The sequence below is a fragment of the Miscanthus floridulus genome, chromosome 14 (genome assembly GCF_019320115.1).
Source record: "Miscanthus floridulus cultivar M001 chromosome 14, ASM1932011v1, whole genome shotgun sequence".
Taxonomy (NCBI): domain Eukaryota; kingdom Viridiplantae; phylum Streptophyta; class Magnoliopsida; order Poales; family Poaceae; genus Miscanthus; species Miscanthus floridulus.
Genome location: NC_089593.1, coordinates 70,782,550 through 70,805,619, shown reverse-complemented (window position 1 = coordinate 70,805,619; position 23,070 = coordinate 70,782,550). Strand labels below are relative to the sequence as shown.

The 23,070-nt window shown below is 44.6% G+C and overlaps 1 protein-coding gene across 1 annotated transcript; it reads left to right on the top strand.

Moving 5' to 3' along the window:
* Positions 1-16,522: 16,522 nt before the first annotated feature.
* On the top strand, positions 16,523-18,332 carry LOC136506148 (uncharacterized). The gene is made up of 2 exons (XM_066501263.1): positions 16,523-16,731; positions 16,878-18,332. The coding sequence occupies exons 1-2, from the start codon at positions 16,642-16,644 to the stop codon at positions 17,418-17,420; spliced, it is 633 nt and encodes a 210-aa protein (XP_066357360.1). The 5' UTR covers positions 16,523-16,641; the 3' UTR covers positions 17,421-18,332.
* Positions 18,333-23,070: the final 4,738 nt, after the last annotated feature.

Here is a 23,070-nt window from a genome sequence, read left to right as displayed (position 1 = left end):
ACATAATTTGCTTGTAGCTCATTATACTTGCTTGATAGTTCATCTAGCCTTGCTTTGAGCTCGAAGTTTTCCTTCTCTAGTTGTGAAACACTAGAAGAGGAGTTAGTAGCTAAAGCATGCTCAATTGACAATTTTTCATACCTCTCATTTATTGCCTTTAGCTCTTGCAATTTGGAGATGAGAAACTTTTCTTGATTTTGAAGCGATTGCTCTTGCTTCTCAATCTCTTCTTCAAGCTCATCATTCTTTTCAACTATCTTCATGATGATGAACTTGTCTTTATGGTTGAGATGATCAAGGTTGTAGTTGTCTTCAACTTCAATATCACTCTTATCTTGATCATCCACTTGAGCCTTCTCCTTTTCTTGATCTTTCTTGTTATTCTTCTTCTTGCTTTTCTTGGCCATGAGACATAAGTGATGAGTATCATGAGATACTGAGATTGACTCATCACTTGGTTGCCACCGGGCTTGAGCATCGTTGCAAACAGCTGCTTGCTGGTCTGCTGCCTCGGCAATACCGGACACGTCCGGCAGGCATACCGGACACGTCCGGTACATGCAGGCAGACAGCAGGTCATGCGCTGCTTGCGCTTCTTGCTCCGGCTCGGCACTCTTGAGGTCTTGTGAGGCTTCTTCGCTGTATGAAGACACAATGGACACACTTTCCATTGACTCGATCTCAAGTGCATCATCACATTTGGATTTTCCATATAAATCAAAAAGTCTAGTCCAAATGAGATGAGCACTCTCCGGAGGTGGTTGTCCATTGAATATTGCCTCATCTTGAGCCTCTACACTTAATGTACTCAAAATGACATTAATAGCTTGAGCATTGAGTTGCACGCATATCTCTTCCTCTTTTGACAAATTTTTGTAGTTGCTCCAATCAACTATAAGAAGAGGTATGCTTGCATCCACAATATGCTCAACAAGAGGACTAATATCTCTAAAAGCATTGAGTACATTAATTGACCAAGGTAGAAAGTTTGAACCATCATTTTGGAGAAGCACCGGCTCCAACTCGATAGGCGTCGACATCCTTTTCTCACGGCGGTGAAGCTTTAGGTGAGAACCTAGCTCTGATACCAATTGAAAGGACCTAGGATGCCGCCTAGAGGGGGGTGAATAGGCGTTTCTGAAAATTAACACCTTTAAATGCGGAAACAATTTGAAAGGGGAGTTTCCAAAATGGAAACTCCAAATTAAGAGTACTACCACCCCTCACAAGTTAGCCACAAAGTAAACAAGGTATAAAGAATATATCTAGAAGCTACAACCCTGCAACACCAAGTTAGAGCAGAGAATAAATATTTTCAGTGCAGGCAGGAAATACCGGACGTGTCCGGTATGAATACCGGACGTGTCCGGTATACACGATTTCTGCAGATCAGCCCCGAACTTGCTCCTTTCGATTTCTATCTTCAAACCAAACTGCAGGCACCTAATGGAGATGACAATATACACAGAGAACCTACAGCACAGCTAGAGCAACACAAATATCAAATGGAATGCGAATTAAGACACGATATTTGTTTTACCGAAGTTCGGACTCGTTTGAGTCCTACTCTCCGTTGAGGGGGCTGCGGGCGACCCAGCGAAGGTCAGCCCTAGAGGATACCACGAAGGTCACTCTAGCCAGAGTCTTTTCCAACTCCTTTTCCTCCTTCCACTAAATGATTCCGAGGCGGCGGAATCGACCGTTACAAACTTTCCGAAGCAACCACAATCTCTCGGTTGCTCTCCGGCGACGCCTAGCCATCTAGGACCGAAGAGTCCAAGAGTAACAAATGCGAATCACGAGATTGACAATATGCACAAGTGCTCAAGTGGTTGCTTGCTCTCTTTTTCAAATTCTTTCTCAACCCACAGATTGATTTTGCAATTTGGATCACACACTCACTAAGAGAGGGTTTAGGAGAGTTGGCAAGGCTCAAAAACGTGTGTCTATCTCAGCAGAATCAGCAGCCTCCAAAGGTGGAGGCTTGGGGGTATTTATAGCCCCCTTGAAAAACTAGCCGTTGCAATACCGGACATGTCCGGTATGCATACCGGACACGTCCGGTATGACTCACACTGCGCCAACGGTAACTAAGTTACAGTGAAGATGTGAGGTGTCGGAACTCCCGATGAATGCCGGGACTCCCGACCGTCGGAACTCCCGACTCACGTCGGAACTCCCGACCCTCAGCATTTTTGAAAAACATGTAACTAAGTTAAGGTTAGTGAGATGTCGGAACTCCCGACGCATGTCGGAACTCCCGACCCTCACGACTTTTGAAAACTAGCCGTTGGCCTCTGGTCATCCATACCGGACACGTCCGGTATGAATACCGGACACGTCCAGTATGACCAGCATAGTGAACCCTCCAAGTCAGTTGAAGTGCGAGACGTCGGAACTCCCGACCCATGCCGGGACTCCTGACCGTCGGAACTCCCGACCTACGTCGGAACTCCCGACGAACCAACCCGAGAACAACAGTTTTACAGCTGCTGGACAAATACCGGACACGTCCGGTATGAATACCGGACACGTCCGGTATTGCCAGACCAGCAAAAAATCAGTTAGCACTTTTGTCGCTCAAATACTCAAACTCACATGGGTTGGCTTGAGCACTTATGAAACATTATCTATCAACATGATGCATCCCTCTTAATAGTACGGCATACCTATTAAACTCAAGATAAACGGAAATATGAATTTGTACCACTTGAGTTGTTCTTTTTGAATTGATGCCGTCCCTTCCAATCTTCATCAAGTAAGGGTGCTAACATGCTGATGTTGATCTTTTCACTTGAGCATAGCCATCTTGAGCATGTGACTTGATTCCATTCATCAAGTTTGAATAATCCCAAATGTATCAAGTCACTTCCATCAAATACTTCATTATAGATTTAATCCTTCACATAAATATGACCATCTTAGCTTGATTAGTACCTCAACTAAATGCAAGTACTTTCTTCTTCACCCTAGCTAGGTTCTTCGGCCGCCAAGCCGTCGCTTGCCCTTCACCCTTGCTTAGTACCTCGAAGCCTTTCCTTGCTATCTTCACCATCTCAAGCCATCAAGTCACATCTTGTGTTGAATCATCCATTCATGTATTGTTATCATTTTCATTTCAATCTAGTAAGCTTCAAATATGAGACCAATCCATATGCAATCCCTCATGTCTCATTAACTAATAATCACGAGCTTGCTTTCACATAGTACATGGAAATCCCACAATAATTAAGCCTTAGCATGAATTCCATTTGCATTGTTGTCTTGTGCTTGAACTAGATTGTTTATACAACAACACATCATTTTGGCTTTCATTAAGTACCTGTGAGATAACCTATTACCTGTTCACACTTAGCAAACGGGTTAGTCCTTTAATCATGTTGTCATTCAATCATCCAAAACCCACTAAAGGGCTAGATGCACTTTCACATATGTGGTCACTTGGGATAGTGATGCTTCCTCAAGTGATGATGATGATAGTGATGATGACAAGACCACCAAGAAGAAGGCACTTGTAAGCATTGCAATCAATGAGAAGCCTTCTCTCTTCGACACTCCATCATGCTTCATGGCTAAGGCCACTAAGGTACAAATTTGTGATGATGGAAGTGATGAGGAACATGATAATGAAAATGAAAATGAAAGTGATAGTGATGATGATGAACCTACTGAGGATGAACTATTTGACATGCTAGAAGACTCTAAAGAACACTTTGACATCAAGAGAAGGGAATGCAAAAGTTTGCGTAAGGAACTAAAAGCCCTTAAGCAAGTCTTTGATGAGCTCAATGCATCTCATGAGAGGCCAGAGGAAGCCCATGAGAAGCTTGGCAAGGCTCACAAAAAGCTTGAAAAGGCTCGTTCCTCTTTGCTAGATGAGCAAAATAAAAAGAAGCATGTTGAAACTTGCAATGTAGGCTTAACTTGTGATATAATTGATGAATCATTATCTATGCCTATCATTGTTGCTCCCGCTAACCCTTCTTGTAGTACTTCTATTTCCACCTCATCTAGTAGTGACGGTCTCACTTGTGATGCCTCACTAATGGTTGAGATTAGAATGAGAACCTCAAGAAAGAGGTCAATAAGCTCACTCACACCTTGGCTTAGGCCTATGGTGGTGAGGACTGCTTGCTTATGTGCTTGGGTAGCCAAAGAGCTTCTCTCTACAAAGAGGGATTGGGCTATACCCCCAAGAAAGGTAAGGCGGCCTTTGCTCCTCACAAGACTAGTTTTATGAAGAACAATGGTCGGTTTTGCACTAGTTGCAAGCAAGTTGGTCATAAAGAGCATGAGTGCAAGAACAAGAGCAAAAATGCTAATGTATCCTCAATTAAGATTAATTCTTTCTATGGCTTACTAAGGGTACAAATGGTGTAAAGGCTAAGTTCATTGGTAAACCATGGATGGGCTCAAAGAAGAAAGCCATTTGGGTACCAAAGAGCTTAGTGACTAACCTTCAAGGACCCAAGCAAGTTTGGGTACCTAAAAGGAATTGATCTTCTTTTGTAGGTCAATTACAAAGCCGGAGGAAGGCATTGGGTTCTTGATAGTGGGTGCACTCAACACATGACCGGTGATGCAAGAATGTTCAACTCAATCAACACCAATGGCAATGATGGTTATGATAGTATCATATTTGGTGACAATGGCAAAGGCAAGGTCAAAGGGCTTGGTAAGATTGCAATATCCAATGGCATGAGAATTTCCAATGTGTTGCTAGTAGAGAGCTTGAACTTTAATTTGCTATCCGTGGCTCAATTGTGTGATCTTAAATTCAAATGCATATTTGGGGTAGATGATATAGAGATCATAAGTGTAGATGGCTCTAATTTGATCTTCAAAGGCTTTAGATATGAGAATCTATACTTGGTTGATTTCAATGCTAGTGAAGCTAAATTATCTACATGCTTGTTCAATAAGTCTAGCATGGGTTGGTTATGGCATAGAAGGCTTGATCATGTTGGAATGAAACAATTGAATAGATTGGTTAAGTATGACTTGGTTAGAGGCTTGAAAGATGTTGTATTTGAAAAGGATAAGCTTTGTAGCTCTTGTCAAGCCGGAAAACAAGTTGGAAACACCAATCCTAAGAAAAGCATGATGAGCACTAGTAAAACATTTGAGTTATTGCATATGGATTTATTTGGGCCAACACAATACACTAGCATTGGTGGAAATAAATGACTTTGTAATAGTAGATGATTATACTAGATACACATGGGTATTCTTTCTAGTGGACAAAAGTGATGTGTTTGCAACATAAAAATCATTTGTCAAGGGCATTCACAATGAGTTTGAAACAACCATCAAAAGAGTTAGAAGTGACAATGGTGGTGAGTTCAAGAACACTAGAATTGATGAGTTGTGTGATGAATTTAGAATTAGACATCAATTCTCGACCAAGTACACTCCACAATCAAATGGCCTTGTTGAGAGGAAGAATAGAACACTCATTGATATGGCAAGGTCTATGCTTCAATTATCTTCGCTCGGATCACCAGTTAAACTGGTCGGCTTCGATTATCTCCGCTCGGAACGCCAGTTAAACTGGTCGGCTTCGATTATCTCCGCTCGGAACGCCAGTTAAACTGGTCGGCTTCAAGTCAATCTGCTCGGACTTGATCAAGATGGCATCACCAAAGGATACAAGGCGCTCGGAGACTAGCTGTGGGGGATATGACCTCGGGTATCCACAGGACAAGACATGGGCCGCACCATCAGAGGTGGCCCAGCCCAGAAGATCAAGGCGTGCACCGCAAGGCTGCAAGAATATATTGTAATAGTACCAAATAGAATATTTTCCTTGTAACCCTACCCCTCCAAAGTACATAAGGAGGGGCAAGGGTCCCCTAGACGATAGGCTCCCTAATCTCATACCTAATTAATACAAAATAACAAAGCACAAGATGTATGGTTTTACGTCACGCTGACGGCCTGAACCTATATAAATCTTGTGTCTTGTGTCTCTGTTACCATCTCGCTCCTAATCTCGCCCACCTCTAAGAATAAATCTGTTACCTTGGGTTACCCCTTGGTGGACTGCCGAGCAAATTTTATCGATAAGGACCCTCCCACTCGTTGATGGCATCCCAATCGATCGAATTGCCATTGATGTCCCAATCCGGCGGTGGTTCTTGGTTGAGATCAAATCCTAGTTGTGCCGTGGATTAGAGAGAGGTGGGTTGTGGTCTTTCTACCAGAGAGTTGAGCTTAAGTAGCTTAACACATGCCAGGAAGACGGAATATATAGAGCCAAGGTGGCTTCAAAATTTCGAGTGGCAATTGGCTATCGGCGCGTGATGTTTTGTACGTAAAGCGCGGTGATTTTTGGTAGTAAAATCGGCTTCAAATTTTGGCCGGCAAACAAACTACGCGAGTTTTTGGCATGTGGGGCGCGCGAGTTTGGCATGCAGCCGTTTGCTGCAGTTTGGTGCGCGGGCGTGTATAGACGTGACGTTGGCGCGTATACGGCCGTATTTTTCGCGTAGAGGCGTTGCGCGTGGAAACCGAACCGTTTGCACGCGTGAGTTAATATGTGCCTTGGTCTCGGTGAAAATTGCTTAGGCGCCTGAGAAACTTAGAAGGAGAGAGTATATTTTTTTCTTTTTATGTGCTATTGAACCCGCATGTTACTCTCTCAGCTTCTTAAACTTTGTGAAATATATCAGCTATTTGTTCGTCGTCAAGGACGACTCTTTTTTTTCCTGCTCATGTCATCGTAGCTAGCTGTTGGGACGCCCTTGCCAGCCTTTCTAGGCATGGGGTAGACTCGCACCCACTCTCGCCCTGACGCAATGACGATGACAGTCATGATGGCACGCTCGCATCGCCTCTTCTTTCAAACCACCAGCATTTCTCCACGGTCCACCCCATAAACCTAAACCCCCCATGGCTTTGCCCTAGCTAATCCAGCTGTTACTCACACTCGGCACAGGCTTCCAGGAGACCGGAATGATGGCGAGGGCCACGGCTTCGAGGAGCCCGTGTCGCGGAGGGGCGACAGAATGGAGGCTGCAGCCTGCTGAATTCTTCGCGGCGACCGATGTGCTTTCCTCTCTGAAAAGTTCAGCACTGAATTTTAGCCAGCACCCTCTCTCTCTCATCTTGCCCGTGCGAGTGAGCATGCATGCCATGCTGTGCTCCCTGATTACTTTATCATTGGCTGCTAGCTAGCACCAGTTCTGTTGGATTTATTATGGGCTAGGCCCATTTATATATTTAATAAATCAATAATTCTATGGCTTGTAATTGTGGGTATTATTATTTGTACCGGATTGGAAGTTAAAAGGACGTTGACTCAACTTAAATGGTTGGAATTAATCCGTCTAATTTGAGAAGTTGAGAAATAGACAAAGGCGTGCCACACGCGCGCGTGCCGCCGCCGCCGCCGGCCGGGCTCGGGCTCGGGGCGTGGCGTGTTAACTTTTTAGCACCCACTAACCACGGGAGTTTTCAACGAAAAGCCGGCCTGACTCCTGATCTCCTGGGGTCTCTCTGTCTTCCTTGCGGGTCTCTCCGTTTTCCCAGCGAGTCTTCCAACTCCAGTTAAAATTTCCAGAAACTGGATTCAGTTGCTTGATGGCTTTCCTCATCTCGTAACTCTGCGCGCACGAAGGAGCGAGAGGGCAGGTGCCTCCGAAGCCCTTGTCGTTCGGGACCTTGCATGGGGGATCGGCAATTAGGTTTTTGGGGAGCGTCTACGCGACTGCCCGAAGAGCCGCCGTCACCATACATCGTCTTCTTCCCGATCGCTGACGGAAGGAACATCTTCTTCTCCTACGGCATGTCAAGGGAAGTTGCTGGAATTGCGGATGGGAGGGTATGATCGTTTCATCTTCTCTCTGTTTTACGTTCTACATGTTTCCGTAGTTCATCAGTTTGTTTCATATGTTCAGTCATGTCATTTCATAAGATATCTTATGTCTGTTCCTGCTAGTTATATGCTCTATGAGTCCTGTTGTTTCGTATGTAGCTTTATGCTTGTTGCAGATATGATATATATATATCATTCCATGTGTTTCTCTTTGTTATGGTTCATGATCTTCATAAGTTTCACATGATATATGATCCAGCATGTAGTTTTACCATGGATATAATCCATATCATGATTTCAATGATTAATAATTCTTTATATGTCATCATCATGCTGTTAATTTATGGAATTAAAATGACATGGAAATTGCCTATTATCCTAACAATCCAAAAACCTAATTTTAGGCATTTTCTGTCAGAGGTTTTGCTGCTGTGTTAAAGCCTGATCCTTTTGATGGTAAAAACTTCTTGATCTGGAAAGCTAAGATGGAATTGTGGCTCACTGCAATGTCATGTTATCATGTCTCTAAGGGCAAACCTGCTAACTTGCCTCCTGAGGATGAGGCTAAGTTTAAGGCTGATGACAACCTCTTTCGAGGTGCAGTGATTAGCGCACTTGATCTAAAATTCCAGAAAAGCTATATCATCCTTCCTACAGGGAAAGAGCTGTGGGATGCACTTGTGGGAAAGTTTGGAGTTACCGATGCTGGTAGCGAGCTGTACCTCATGGAGCAGCTGTATGACTACAAGATGGTTGAGAACCGATCTGTAGTGGAACAGGCTCATGAGATTCAGGCACTAGCTAAGGAACTTGAGCTCTTTCCATGTGTCTTACCTGACAAGTTTGTGGCTGGCGGTATAATCGCCAAGTTACCACCTTCTTGGAAGGACTTTGCTACCTCACTCAAACATAAGAGACAGGAGTTCAATGTTGAAGAGCTCATTGGTACTCTTGATGTTGAGGAGAGAGCGAGAGCAAAAGACAATGGAAAGAGTGTTGAGACCTCTACTGCTAATGTGGTACAGAAGAGAAACTCTAGATTCCGCAAGTATAAAAAGAAGAAAAACCAGAACAAGCAAGAGAACACAACTAAGCCTGTTCAAACAGCACAGTTTAAAAAGAACAACAACAAGAGAGATGGAGGCTGCTTTGTTTGTGGCAGTGAACAGCACTGGGCAAGTGAGTGCCCTGAGCGCAAGTTCAAGCAGGAAAAGAAATCAGCAAATGTTGTCACTACTGATACTGGAGAAGGAGCAACTGGGTATGGTAATTCTTTACCATTTGTTCTTTCAGTATGTAATTCACCTGAGTGGTGGATGGATAGTGGTGCAAATATTCATGTGTGTGCTGATGTTTCTCTGTTTTCTTCCTACCAGGTCGAGAGGTCTGGCGCCTTGTTGATGGGAAATGGGTCGCGTGCTCATGTTCTTGGTGTTGGTACGGTCATTCTGAAGTTTACTTCGGGAAAGACGGTGCCATTGAAGAGCGTGCAGCATGTGCCCTCCATCAAGAAGAATCTTGTTAGTGCGTCTATGCTATGTCGAGATGGCTACAAAATTGTTCTAGAGTCGAATAAATGTGTTGTGTCGAAACATGGTTCTTTTGTTGGTAAAGGATATGATTGCGGAGGTTTGTTCCGCTTATCACTGCATGATGTGTGTAATAAAATGGTGAATTATGTTAATATTTCTGATGAGTCGGATTTATGGCATTCACGTTTCTGTCATGCAAGTTTTGGCTGTCTTATGCGGTTAGCAAATCTAAATTTAATTCCTAAATTCAATTTGGTCAAAAAGTCTAAGTGCCATGTATGTGTTGAATCAAAACAACCCCGCAAGCCTCACAAGGCTGCTGAGGTGAGGAATTTAGCACCTCTAGAACTTGTCCATTCTGATTTGTGCGAAATGAATGGAATTTTGACTAAAGGCTATAAAAGATACTTCCTCATGTTTATAGATGACTCCACCAGGTTTTGCTATGTGTATCTCTTAAAAACAAAAGATGAAGCGTTTAATTATTTTAAGACCTATAAAGCTGAAGTTGAGAACCAACTTGAGAGGAAAATAAAGCGGTTAAGGTCCGATCGAGGTGGAGAATATTTCTCTAATGTTTTCGATGAGTTCTGTGTGGAACATGGTATTGTTCATGAGAGGACATCGCCATTCTCACCACAATCCAATGGGATTGCTGAAAGGAAAAACCGCACTCTAACAGAGTTAGTGCATGCCATGTTGAGTACAGCGGGATTATCTAAGGAATAGTGGGGTGAGGCGATTTTGACAGCATGTCATGTCCTGAACAGAGTTCCAACAAAGAACAAAGAGATCACACCATTTGAGGAATGGGAAAAGAGAAGATTAAATCTCTCATATTTGCGCACTTGGGGTTGCTTGGCTAAGGTAAATGTGCCAATCAACAAAAAGCGTAAACTTGGGCCTAAAACTGTTGATTGTATTTTCCTTGGCTATGCCTTTCACAACATTGGGTATAGGTTCTTAATTATAAAATCTGAAGTTCCTGATATGTATGTTGATACAATCATAGAATCTAGAGACGCTACATTCTTTGAGAATGAATTCCCAATGAAGAATACACCTAGTGAAACAAGTCATGAGACTACAATTCCCCATGAACACGAACTAGATCATGCTGAAGATTCTCATGTGCACATCCCTGAGGAGGATGACACTATAGTCACTCGAAAGAGCAAGAGACAGAGGGTTGCAAAATTCTTTGGTGATGACTATTTAGTGTACCTTGTGGAAGACATACCAACCACCATTAGAGAGGCATATTCTTCTCCTGATGCTGACTTGTGGAAGGAAGCAGTAAGGAGTGAGATGGATTCTATTATGTCTAATAGAACTTGGGAGGTCGTTGACCGTCCTTATGGGTGTCAACCTATAGGTTGCAAATGGATTTTTCAAGAAAAAGCTTAGGCCTGATGGTACAATTGAGAGGTACAAGGCAAGGCTTGTGGCCAAAGGATATACTCAAAAAGAGGGTGAAGATTTCTTTGACACCTATTCACCAGTTGCTCAATTGACTACAATTCGCACCTTAATTGCCGTGGCTGCCTCTTATGGTCTTATCATTCATCAGATGGATGTTAAGACAGCTTTCCTGAATGGAGAGTTAGAAGAGGAGATCTATATGGATCAGCCAGAAGGGTTCATTGCGGATGGTCAAGAGAACAAGGTGTGCAGGTTGTTAAAATCATTATATGGCCTAAAACAAGCACCTAAGCAATGGCATGAAAGGTTTGATAATACTTTAACATCTAACGGTTTCTCTGTGAATGAAGCTGACACGTGTGTGTATTATCGATATGGTGGGGGTGAAGCTGTTATGCTGTGCCTATATGTTGATGACATCCTGATCTTTGGATCAAATCTCAATATGATTAAGGAAGTAAAGAAACTTCTGTCGAGCAATTTTGAAATAAAAGATTTGGGAGAAGCTAATGTTATTTTAAACATCAAGCTTATTAGAGAAGGTGATGGTGGGGTAACTCTGTTACAATCCCACTATGTGGAAAAGGTATTAAGTCGCTTTGGTTTTAGTGACTGTGATCCTGCTCCCACGCCTTATGATCCTAGCATGCTATTGAGGAAAAATCGAAGAATAGCAAGGGATCAACTGACATACTCCCAGATCATTGGCTCACTCATGTACCTTGCGAGTGCGATAAGGCCTGACATCTCATATGCTGTGAGCAAGCTGAGCCGGTTTGTGTCAAACCCAGGAGATGATCACTGGCGTGCTCTTGAGAGAGTGTTGCGTTATCTGAAAGGTACTATGACTTATGGTATTCATTATACTGGACATCCAAAAGTGCTGGAAGGCTATTGTGATGCCAACTGGATTTCTGATGCTGATGAGCTTTATGCCACGAGCGGATATGTGTTTCTGCTTACTGGTGGCGCTGTTTCCTAGAAGTCTTGCAAGCAGACTATCTTAACGAAGTCTACAATGGAAGCAGAACTCGCTGCATTGGACACTGCTGGAGCTGAGGCCGAGTGGCTTCGTGATTTCCTGTTGGATTTACCGGTAGTTGAAAAACCGATACCGGCTATCTCAATGAACTGTGACAACCAAACTGTGATCACAAAGGTCAACAGTTCCAGGAATAACATGAAGTTCACAAGGCATGTTAAAAGAAGATTAAAGACTATCAGAAAGTTGAAAACCTCCGGAGTTATAACGTTGGACTATGTTCACACGTCGAATAATCTGGCAGATCAATTCACTAAGGGACTGTCACGAAATGTGATAGAAAGTGCATCGAGAGAGATGGGTATGAGACCCACGTGAAAATCTACTGTAGTGGTAACCTGCTCTATGTGATCAGAGATCCCGTGAAGTAGAGTGGTGAAACAAGCTATAAGTAGATTGAGAGGAAAGTTCCCTACGAACCTATCTCTGATGCATATCTTTCTTTCTGTAAGGCAGGATGGTATTTACCTTAATGTATTTCGAGAGTCTTATAAAGATGAGATGTTGTCCTACAGAACATCTTTTGAGAAGTACACCTATATGAGTCAGACTGTTGGTCACAGTCTATGGGACCTGGGTTATCCCTAAACACTCATGAAAGGCATAGAAGTGTGACTTATATGCTTCAAACAGCGGGGATGCTTGTTGCAACCTAGTACCAGCAAAGGATTTGAGTGAATCTCACCTCACACAAAACTGTCAATTCAAGGCATAGTCCATTGTTCAGTTGTGACTGAGTGAAACTCTTGTTCTAGGTGGATGTTCAACTTAACAGTCTCCATCGAAACACTAGTATATCAAAGAATTGTGATTCTGGAACTATACAGTTACACACCCTAGAGTTTGGTGGGGATTGTTGGATTTATTATGGGCTAGGCCCATTTATATATTTAATAAATCAATAACTCTATGGCTTGTAATTGTGGGTATTATTATTTGTACCGGATTGGAAGTTAAAAGGACGTTGACTCAACTTAAATGGTTGGAATTAATCCGTCTAATTTGAGAAGTTGAGAAACAGACAAAGGCGTGCCACACGCGCGCGCGCGCCGCCGCCGGCCGGGTCGGGCTCGGGGCGTGGCGTGGCGTGGCGTGGCGAGGCAGGCAGGCGTGGCGTGGCGTGTTAACTTTTTAGCACCCACTAACCACGGGAGTTTTCAACGAAAAGCCGGCCTGACTCTTGATCTCCCGGGGTCTCTCTGTCTTCCCTGCGGGTCTCTCCGTTTTCCCAGCGAGTCTTCCAACTCCAGTTAAAATAGAGAACACACGTATTCCGGAAACTGGATTCAGTTGCTTGATGGCTTTCCTCATCTCGTAACTCTGCGCGCACGGAGGAGCGAGAGGGCAGGTGCCTCCGAAGCCCTTGTCGTTCGGGACCTTGCACAGGGGATCGGCAATTAGGTTTTTGGGGAGCGTCTACGCGACTGCCCGAAGAGCCGCCATCACCATACATCGTCTTCTTCCCGATCGCTGACGGAAGGAACATCTTCTTCTCCTACGGCATGTCAAGGGAAGTTGCTGGAACTTCGGAATTGCGGATGGGAGGGTATGATCGTTTCATCTTCTCTCTGTTTTACGTTCTACGTGTTTCCGTAGTTCATCGGTTTGTTTCATATGTTCAGTCATGTCATTTCATAAGATATCTTATGTCTGTTCCTGCTAGTTATATGCTCTACGAGTCCTGTTGTTTCGTATGTAGCTTTATGCTTGTTGCAGATATGATATATATATCATTCCATGTGTTTCTCTTTGTTATGGTTCATGATCTTCATAAGTTTCACATGATATATGATCCAGCATGTAGTTTTACCATGGATATAATCCATATCATGATTTCAATGATTAATAATTCTTTATATGTCATCATCATGCTGTTAATTTATGGAATTAAAATGACATGGAAATTGCCTATTATCCTAACAAGTTCTGTTTAATTTCGGAGCTGTTTATTTTATCTTTATCTTCAGAGGTTAGTTTTGTTCTTTTACTACACTGACTGATTTCTCGCCTGGAATGCAAGTCTGCATCCATGGTGATGTTTTGGATCATACAGACCACAAACGGCCCGAGAAGTGAGAGCTTCAGAATAACAGGCGACAACAGACAGGCAGACAACATGTTTTGTCAAGGAGCTCATGCAAATCTGCAAACTATTGCATGTTTTTGGTGAATGTTTCTGTTCAGAAACAAAAATCTCAGGAGCGTCGATCGACGAACGAACTTGCAGGAGAGCAGCCAGAGCCCAGAGCTCAGAGGCCAGAAGGCTAGCTAGAATCACTGCACCCTATTTGTCTTTTGAGTTCAGAAAATGCTGTTCTAGTTGGCCGATATATGCTTTTGAGAAGCTAGCTCCACACACCACTGCACTCTGCTGGCCAATTGCTTTTGCAGAGCAAACAATCGATGAGCTAGCCGGCCTCCTTTTCCTGGCCAGAAAATAATGGAGTACTTGGTGGAAAAAAGGCCCCCAAAACCCCTGACGAAAGTAGGCTTTTACCTTTAGAAGTATGCAAAGCGAGAGGGAGGCGACTTTCTCCCCTACCTACAAAGCTTCTACTGTTTTTCAACCTTTTTTTGGGCCTAATTTGGCCATGATGATGAATGCAGTTTTTGCATTGAGCTACTACTTCGTATTAGCAGTTGTTAATTAATTGTAAAGGAATATAGTAAGTCACAATGATAGAGGAAATAGTATTCTTTTGCAGCTCTTTTTTTGTTAGTGACTAAGTGGGGATTACCTCTACTAGTATTTCCCCTGCTAGCTAGAAACGTGTGAAATAAAAATCTTTTTTTTGGCAGATCTTTTTTTGTAAGTGACATGCCCACTGCAAGAAGTTTTGAAGGGAACAAGTAGGCCGGCACTGCTGTCAAACGGACAGTGTTTTATCTTATCCATAAAAGGGCTTTTGCACTGGTAGGAAGAAGACCAAAAGAAAGCCGAGAAAGGAGGAAGTCTCTCTCTCACCCCCCCCCCCCCCCCCCCCCCCCCCTCTCTCTCTCTCTCTCTCTCTCATCACACACTCTCTCTCCATTGTGGGCCTAGCACAGTGTACGGCTGCGCCTCCCTCCGCCGGCAAAGCGTGCACCACTGTCTTGTCCTCCCTCGGACCATCTATCCATACATCGATCCATCCCGTTGCTTAGGCTCTTTTCAATCACTTGATCACCACTGAACATCACCCCCAGCTAATCACCGTTACAATGAAGCATTCACCATAACTAACAAGGAGTACTCCTACGTAATTGCAGTTTTGTTTGATGAAGCAATTGCATGCGCATGCATTGCAACAACAATATCAAATCAGTTTCTCAGCATTGTGCAGCAGCAGACATGCATGCTTCATGCTTCCTATCAAAGGGATCTCTGCAACTCTGCATCCATCCATCCATGCATCCAACCAGCCTTTGCTGCCTTCTCAGCTGACTTGCTCCTCCTGCAACTGCAACACAGAGTTTTTTTATGGTTTTTTCCCCCCAGAGAAGAGCAGAAGGCCGGCACTAACCTCCAACTCCAGCAGCAAGACAAGAATTGCAACTGGGCAACTGGCTCCCCTTATTACCCGCTCCCCAATGACATGGGCTTTGTTAATGTTAGATTCATCGATTTGGATAGATGCATCCAATTATGTATCCACCCAACATTGCAAATGTGGCAATAATGCAGGTAGCACTGAATGAGAGGAGCCACACGCATTGCTCATCCATCATCATCAGCTCAATGGCCCTTTCTTCCTATCCCTTTGCTTGTTTTCAGTGACAAGCTGACAGCTCCATCTCACTAGGAATATCTTTCTTATTGCACACATGACATGAGGAGAACGAAACTGTACTAAACAAACTGCACAAAGCAATGATCATGGCACACACTTGTACTCCAGTACACTGCATCACATACTCACAAAGTGTGCGCACTGTTTGAAATGCACTCCTCGGCTCCTCCTGCTGCATGGTTCGCAGTACCAGTTGCTTTGGGTCCGTCCGTCCATGTCCATGCATGCAGTGGGCCCCGCGCGTGCATGGGGTGACGAGGTAGATAGAAGAAGATTAAACTGGGCTCCTGCAGGCCTGTCTGCTCTGGGAGGGGCACTGCATGCATGCTTAGCAAGCCAGCGAGTGACACTGACAGTGCCATCAGCCAGGGTGCATGCATGCAGCTGACCGGGTCTCCCCTCCCTCTCTCTGTCTGCTCTCTCTTCCTGTTGCTTGCCCTGCCAGAAAGGAGGCGAGGCACGCAATTTAGTTACATGTTGCAAAGTTTTGGGCTGTCATATCGGTATTAACGGGTGTCGTGGTGTTCGGATACTAATAAAAAATATAATATTGAATCCGACAGTAAACGCGAGACGAATTTATTAAACTTAATTAACTCATCATTAGCACACGTGTTACTGTAGCACTTTATTGTCAAATCATGGTCTAATTAGGCTTAAAAGATTCGTCTCGTAAAGTAGTCATAATCTACGTAATTAGTTATTTTTTAGTCTATATTTAATACTCCATATATGTGTCCAAACATTCTATAATATGCGACGTAAACTTTTGGGAGGACTAAACAAGCCTTAATCCCTCCCTAGTGTCTAGCGAACAGAAAGGCACCACCATGGGTGCTGGCGGAGGTATTTATAAATCCACTCCCGTGCCACCCCAGTTTCAGAACCACCCCAACACCTGCTCCTGCTCTCTCTCTCTCTCTCTCAACAGCCTCGTGTGTTGTTCCAGTTCCAGTTCCAGCGCCAGCTCGGCAGTCGGCACTGAAGAATCTGGTGACCGGCCGGGATCGGTAGCCAAGCTCCATCGAGCAAGAATAGAGAGCGGCTATAGCTACGAGGATGATGATGGACAGGCAGCTCGTGAGGCAATGTGACATGGAGGTCATGAAGATGGCCATGGTCAAGCACGAAGAAACCTTCAGGCAGCAGGTAATAAAGCACCAAGAAACTATGTGTTCTTCTTCTTCTTCTTCACACCGTTGCTACTTCTTTCTTTCATCCTGAAAACGAAGTGGATGTATGGAGTATGAACTGCTACTGATCATCGCCATTGTTCTTGGCAATCATCCTATCAGGTCCACGAGCTGCACCGCCTGTACCGCGTCCAGAGGGAGCTGATGAGCGACCTGACCCAAGGCGCGCCGGCGCTGATGACCACCCGCCGGCGTAGCAAGCAGCCGCGGCGGCCGCTGAACCTGCAGCTCCCGGCGGACGAGTACATCGTCAGCGCCGACGAGGACGAGGACGCGGACGCCGCCGCCGGCACGGAGCTGGAGCTGACGCTCGCCATCGGCGGGTGGCGCTCAGCCGCCGCCGCCCGTCGCAAGAACCACAACAGGAGGAGGCAAGCTGCAGAGCAGCGCGACAACGCCGGTAGCGGCGGCGGCTCCTCCCCGTTCGGGTCCGACTGCTCCGGCGCGAGCGTCCTATCGTCGTCGCCGCCGTCGTCGGTCGAGTACTACTCCGATGACGGGCCGGCGCCGGCGGTGTTCCACGCGCTGCCACCGCCGCCGTGCCAGAGGGCCGTGGCGTTTGACCTTGGAGAAGGCATGATGATGAGGCAGCACGCGCCGTGGCTGCTGCAGTGCCAGCAGTACCTCAGCCTGAGGATGATATGAAAACCTGCAGCTGCAGCAAGCAGCTCACCGTCCATGTCCATCTATCACATTGTACCAGGTTGTGTGCCGCCGCCGAGATGCAGCCGCCGTCCAAGAAGTTCGCTTGAGCTCACGGCGCGGATCGTCAAGCGGCTGGGGCCCTCGCACTTCGGGTCCGACTGCTCCTGCGCGAGCGGCCTGTCGTCGTCGCCGCCATCGTCGGCCAAGTACTCCTCCGACGACGGGCCAGCACCGGCGGTCTTCCACGCGCCGGCTACTGCCTCTTCGTGGGGCGGTGGCCCACCATGGATGCCTTTGGCTGCAGGGGTTCTCGGCAAAAGCTCACCCTGATTTTTTGTTGGGCAGATGGTGACGCTTCGGACGCCATTTATCTTCTTGGAGGTGTCGTTATTAAACACCATGCTCCCGTGCCGACAATGTCGGATTCTGAGCATATGGCCTGCCTTAGAAGCCTCTAAGGCTAGCGACGATGGCGTCCGGGGCGGTACCCTTTGGTTGTTATATATTTGTGAAGGCTTCGCTGAAAAAATCACCTACGGGGCTCGTCGCAAAAGCATCCGTCATCTGTGGTATCTGCTGTGCTGTCGGCCACTGGTGCAGTCCCTTGCTGTGCCAGTGTGTGTGCCTTCCTTGTTCTCACATTGGTCTATCCTGCAGCGTTTGACCTTGATGTCGTCGTCTGACTTTTATAGCGGATATTCTAGTGGATACTTTGCCACCATGGCTTCGTCTATCATGTAGGCAACCTTTGCGTTGATTTATTTTATTGAAGACTCAGCTGTAGGTCTTGAGTCTTGAGGGCAGTCGCTCTTTCTTTCTTCCTTTTCTTGTTCTTATGTTTATTCCAGGTCACTCATCACTAGTTTGGTGATTTGATCTGTGCTATGAGGGTTCTCTTATAGCTGTGTCGTGTAATTCAAAAATCTTTCGTGCTCCACGGTATGTAGGGGATTGTATGGTGATTGACCCCATAGGGTTGTCACCAAGGCCTTGTTGAAGATGTGAAGTGTGGATGTAATCTGCATAGTCCACCATGTTTCTTTTGCTGCGAATTTACCTTGCCCATATCACTGACACCCAGATCATTATCTAAAAAATCACTGATACCCAGATGGAGTTGTTTAACAAATTATTTTGATATCACAATTACAAAGCACGCACACCCTATTTTTTTATGAGAACTTCTGAGAGATTTAGCTAGTAGTAGCTCTGTTGTCAAGGATCACGTTAACTATCATTAAAACAGTTCAACTGTTAAATCATTTTTATTTTTTACTGAATTTTTTTAAATAGCACTTTTGTCATGCGCACGTTCATATGACATACCCAAACTGGTGCTCACGCACTCTCTTCCACGTAAACGGCACCCAGAGAAAAAGAACGAAACACACCTTCATACTAGCCTAATTTCCACAGTAATACCGTCCATACGCCCCAAGAAAACCAGGGGAAAAGAAAAGGACAGATAGAGCTTGAGTCCAGACGTCCAGTAGTCCTCGAGAAACTCCATGGATAACAAATCGGAGAGGGAAAGGAGAAGAGAGAGAGAGAGAGAGAGAGAGAGAGAGAAATTGGAACTAAAGAGGGGGAACAAGAGGCCTAGAGAACGTGCACACTTTTGGGCTACAAATGTTAGTGCGAGGTCATCACGAAACTCGTCTTTTCAGGCCCCTCCTGCCTGCGTCCTGCCATCTGTTTTCTGCGCCTGCCTCCTCCCCTTCGCTTTCTCCCTTCTTTCGGTGGCGAGCGTGCGTGCCGGACAAACCTGTCGGCTCTCTCCCACCCCAGTGCAGCTCCAACACTCCAACAGTCATCTGAATCCTGAGTGCCTCCAGGGTCAGCCCGTGATGACTTGTAACAAATCCTGGTTTCCGGTTGGTGATTAACTAATCGTGCTTATACTAATTGCACTTGGTACTTTGATTTTATATATCTGCATCTTTGTTCTTGTTGCAGCATGACGTTGCAAGTCACATTGACCGTGCTTCTTTCTGGTGCGTCCTATAGCATCAAAATCTGCTCCCTCCATCCCTAGATATCTGTCTTTCTTGCTTACCAAAAAAATAACTTTGATTAATTTTATATAAAAAAATATTAATATTTATGATGCATAATTGATATTATTAGATAGATCTTCGAATCTAGTTTTTTTTAATAAATTTATTTGGTGATACAAATGTTACATGTATTTTCTATAAATCTACTCAAAGTTATGACATGGAAACTTAAAACGACAAATAATAAGGGACTGATGGGGTATCATTTAATACTTGGTCAACATAAAAAAAGATCCACGTTAATTCTCAAGGCTTGTACTATATATAAAGTAAAAAAACGTACACACGTTGATAAGTTATCCACACTGCTATTATACACATTAATTGTTGTAAGAAGAAATCTAGGCCTTTAATTAAGTGGGTCCAATAATTCAGGCTGAGATTAAGTGCCCGTTTGGATGTAGGAATAAAAATTAAAGGAATGGGAAAACAAAGAAATAGGATGGTTGAGCATAGTAGTAAAATAGAGGGAAAAACACAGAAAATAATTAGGAAGAGGTGTTTGGAACACAAAAATTTATAACACGAAAATACAAAAAAACATGTGTATTTGTTTTTATAGAAAAAAAATCAAGTTTATAGAAAAAGTAACTAATATCTATACTGGCAAACAAGTATGCTGTAGAAATTAAAATAGGTAGCTAGCATTGAATTGACGTCGTACATGACTACTTTCCTCATGGTAGTTTATTTGTTTTTGGACTAATAGGCCATCGATACTTGCTGACATATTTGTATAAAGACACTCTCAATACAGAAACTATAGTTTCTGTGATCTAGGATATTGTTCCAAAGAAACCATAGCTCCCAATGCATTTTTTTCCATGTAGAGTCCAAAGAAAAATCAAGCAACTATTCTCCCACACGTACAGGATCCTCTGCGTCTACTCTGCATCCGTGAACCGTGACCGCGCGCAGTGAAGGAGCAGGAAGAAGACGCGTCGCGGGAGCCAAGGGGAAGAAGACGCGCGAGCTTGGCGGCTCAACGGGCGGACGCAGAGCGAGCTCCCTGCGGGGCGGCGGCATGGCGACGTCGGGCCATGGCCGGAGCTGCCGTGCTCGCGGCGGGATCCGCTCGGCGGCGTCCGCGCGGATTGTCTCTCACGCACGGACCTGCAGGCATACAGGCATGGTGGTGTACGGAAACGAGTACTGCTTCGGCGGTGTACCAGGGAGAGATTACTTTTGATTGGATTAATCGGGAAGCAAATGCAAAGCAGCAGCACCACAGGCGTAGCCATGGCTCATCAACACAGATACGTACGTTCGATCCATCTCCATGCATGTTAGCTTCGACGGTGGCCTGCGAGCGCGCGCGTGCAGGAGAGCTGCGGCGCTGGGCAAGCGGCCGCGCACAAGCTAGACGACGGCCTGCGAGCGCGCGTGCAGGAGTTCGCGACAGGGGGCGCCAGGGAAGAAGCGGGCGCACGGGATCGCGGCAGCGCGTGCGGGAGCGTTCCAGGGACATCGGTAGGCGTGAAGACGTCGAGTTCTTAAGTTTTTCTCTCTTTCTTCCAGTAAAATACAATAAATAGAAGGATAATAAATGACCATAAAAACTATGATAGAGTCTGCATTGGAAGTGCTCTAAGGTTGGGAGTGTGCTAAAATATTATTTTGACATATGCATAATATAATAGCTTCCACAAATTTAAGGAGGAATTTTAGGTTAGATTAAGGAAAAAAATGAGTGATGCCTTCTATCAACCCCCAAGGTTATAAAGATGCAATTATTGGCTATATTTTCTACTGATACCACCGTAACTAGTACACGGAGAAGGCACCCATTAAATTTTTATTTATAAAACACAAACGCCCTGTTCGTTTATAGCTTATAATCGTACTTTTTCAGCGAGGAAATAATATTTTTCTCTCGCAACAAATCAGCCAACAGTACTTTCAACCATGACTTATCAGCCAAACAAACAAATATTGACGCAAAACATGAACATGTTTACATTTAAGGAAAATTTTGAATTATGAAAATGCTCATATTTGTGGTTGGAGAGGGTACATATATATAGGATATTTGCTTCATTATACATTTTTTCTATTACTATTTTAACTGTAAAATAAGCTTAGGATTGCATATGCAAGTGATATTTCCATTAACAAGCAAAAATAGTTCTACAAATCATTGACTATGCAATTCTGAAGTAACAAAATTTCAATTTAGCAAGGGTCAATACTGCCTTTGTGCTAATCAATATTTGTACCAATAATATTTTGACCTAAAATATACTGATTTTAGCTGTGCAATTGCGCAGACCATTTTGCTAGTTAATGAAGTAATAGGACTTTGTGTCAGCTGCTCCAAGAAACTCCTGAACTTGGTTCTCAGAACCCAGTGTAGTACCCCCTCCGTCCCAAAATATCTGTCGCTTTCGCTTCCCGAAAAAGAACTTTGATAAAATATATATTATAAAAATATTAATATTTATGGTACATAATTAGTATCATTGGAAATATATTTGAATATAGTTTTTTAATAAATTTATTTGGAGATACAAATGTTGTACGTATTTTCTACAAATCGAGTCAAACTTGTGGTACGGAAACTGAAAACGATAGATAATATGGGACAGAGGGAGTATTTGGTACCAGAAAAGGAAATCCATTGCAACTAGTTAGGGCACATTTCAAGAATTTTGAGAGTGCGTCATTTGCATTTCCCAAATACTCCTGCAATACATCACATTTAGCACCAGTTCTTATCAGCCTTTCTAGGCATGGGGTAGACTCGCACCCACTCTGGCCCGGGTAGACTCGCACCCACTCTGGCCCTTACGCAATGATGATGACAGTCATGATGGCACGCTCGCTCGCCTCTTCTTTCAAACCACCAGCATTTCTCAAGAGTCCACCCCCTAAACCTAACCCCTAAACCTTGCTGTTACTCACACTCGGCACAGGCTTCCAGGAGACCGGAATGATGACGACGGCCGCGGCTTCGAGGAGCCCGTGCCGCGGAGGGGCGACAGAATGGAGGCTGCAGCCTGCTGAATTCTTCGCGGCGACCGATGTGCTTTCCTCTCTGAAAAGTTCAGCACTGAATTTTAGCCAGCACCCTCTCCCTCAGCTTGCCCGTGCGAGTGAGCATGCATGCCATGCTGTGCTCCCTCCCTCCCTCCCTGATTACTTTATCGTTGGCTGCTAGCTAGTAACAGGTCAGTCTAATTTTGGTGTTGTTTATTTTGTCCTCAGAGGTTAATTTGTTCTTTTGCTACACTGACTTCTAGCCTGTATGCAACAAGTCTGCATCAGTGGTGATGTTTTGGATCATTCAGACCAAAAAACAGCTTGAGAAGAAGTGTGAGCCTCAGAACAACAGGGACAGACAGCCAGACATTTTTTGTCAAGGAGCTCATGCAAATCTGCAACAAATTTCAGTTAACAGGCCGAAGCAGTCAGATAACCATTGCATGTTTTTGACGAATCTTTCTCTTCAGAAACAAAAATCTCAGGTGTGTGGATCGACGAACGAACTTGCAGGAGAGCAGCCAGAGCCAAGAGGCCAGAAGGCTAGCTAGAATCGCTGCCCCCCTATTTGTCTTTTGAGTTCAGAAAATGCTGTTCTAGTTGGCCGGTATATG

Coding starts and splice junctions, on each gene's coding strand:
- LOC136506148 (XM_066501263.1), top strand. CDS start 16,642: ATGATGATGGACAGGCAGCTCGTGAGGCAATGTGACATGGAGGTCATG. Junction 16,732..16,877: donor AAGAAACCTTCAGGCAGCAG/GTAATAAAGCAC, acceptor TCATCCTATCAG/GTCCACGAGCTGCACCGCCT.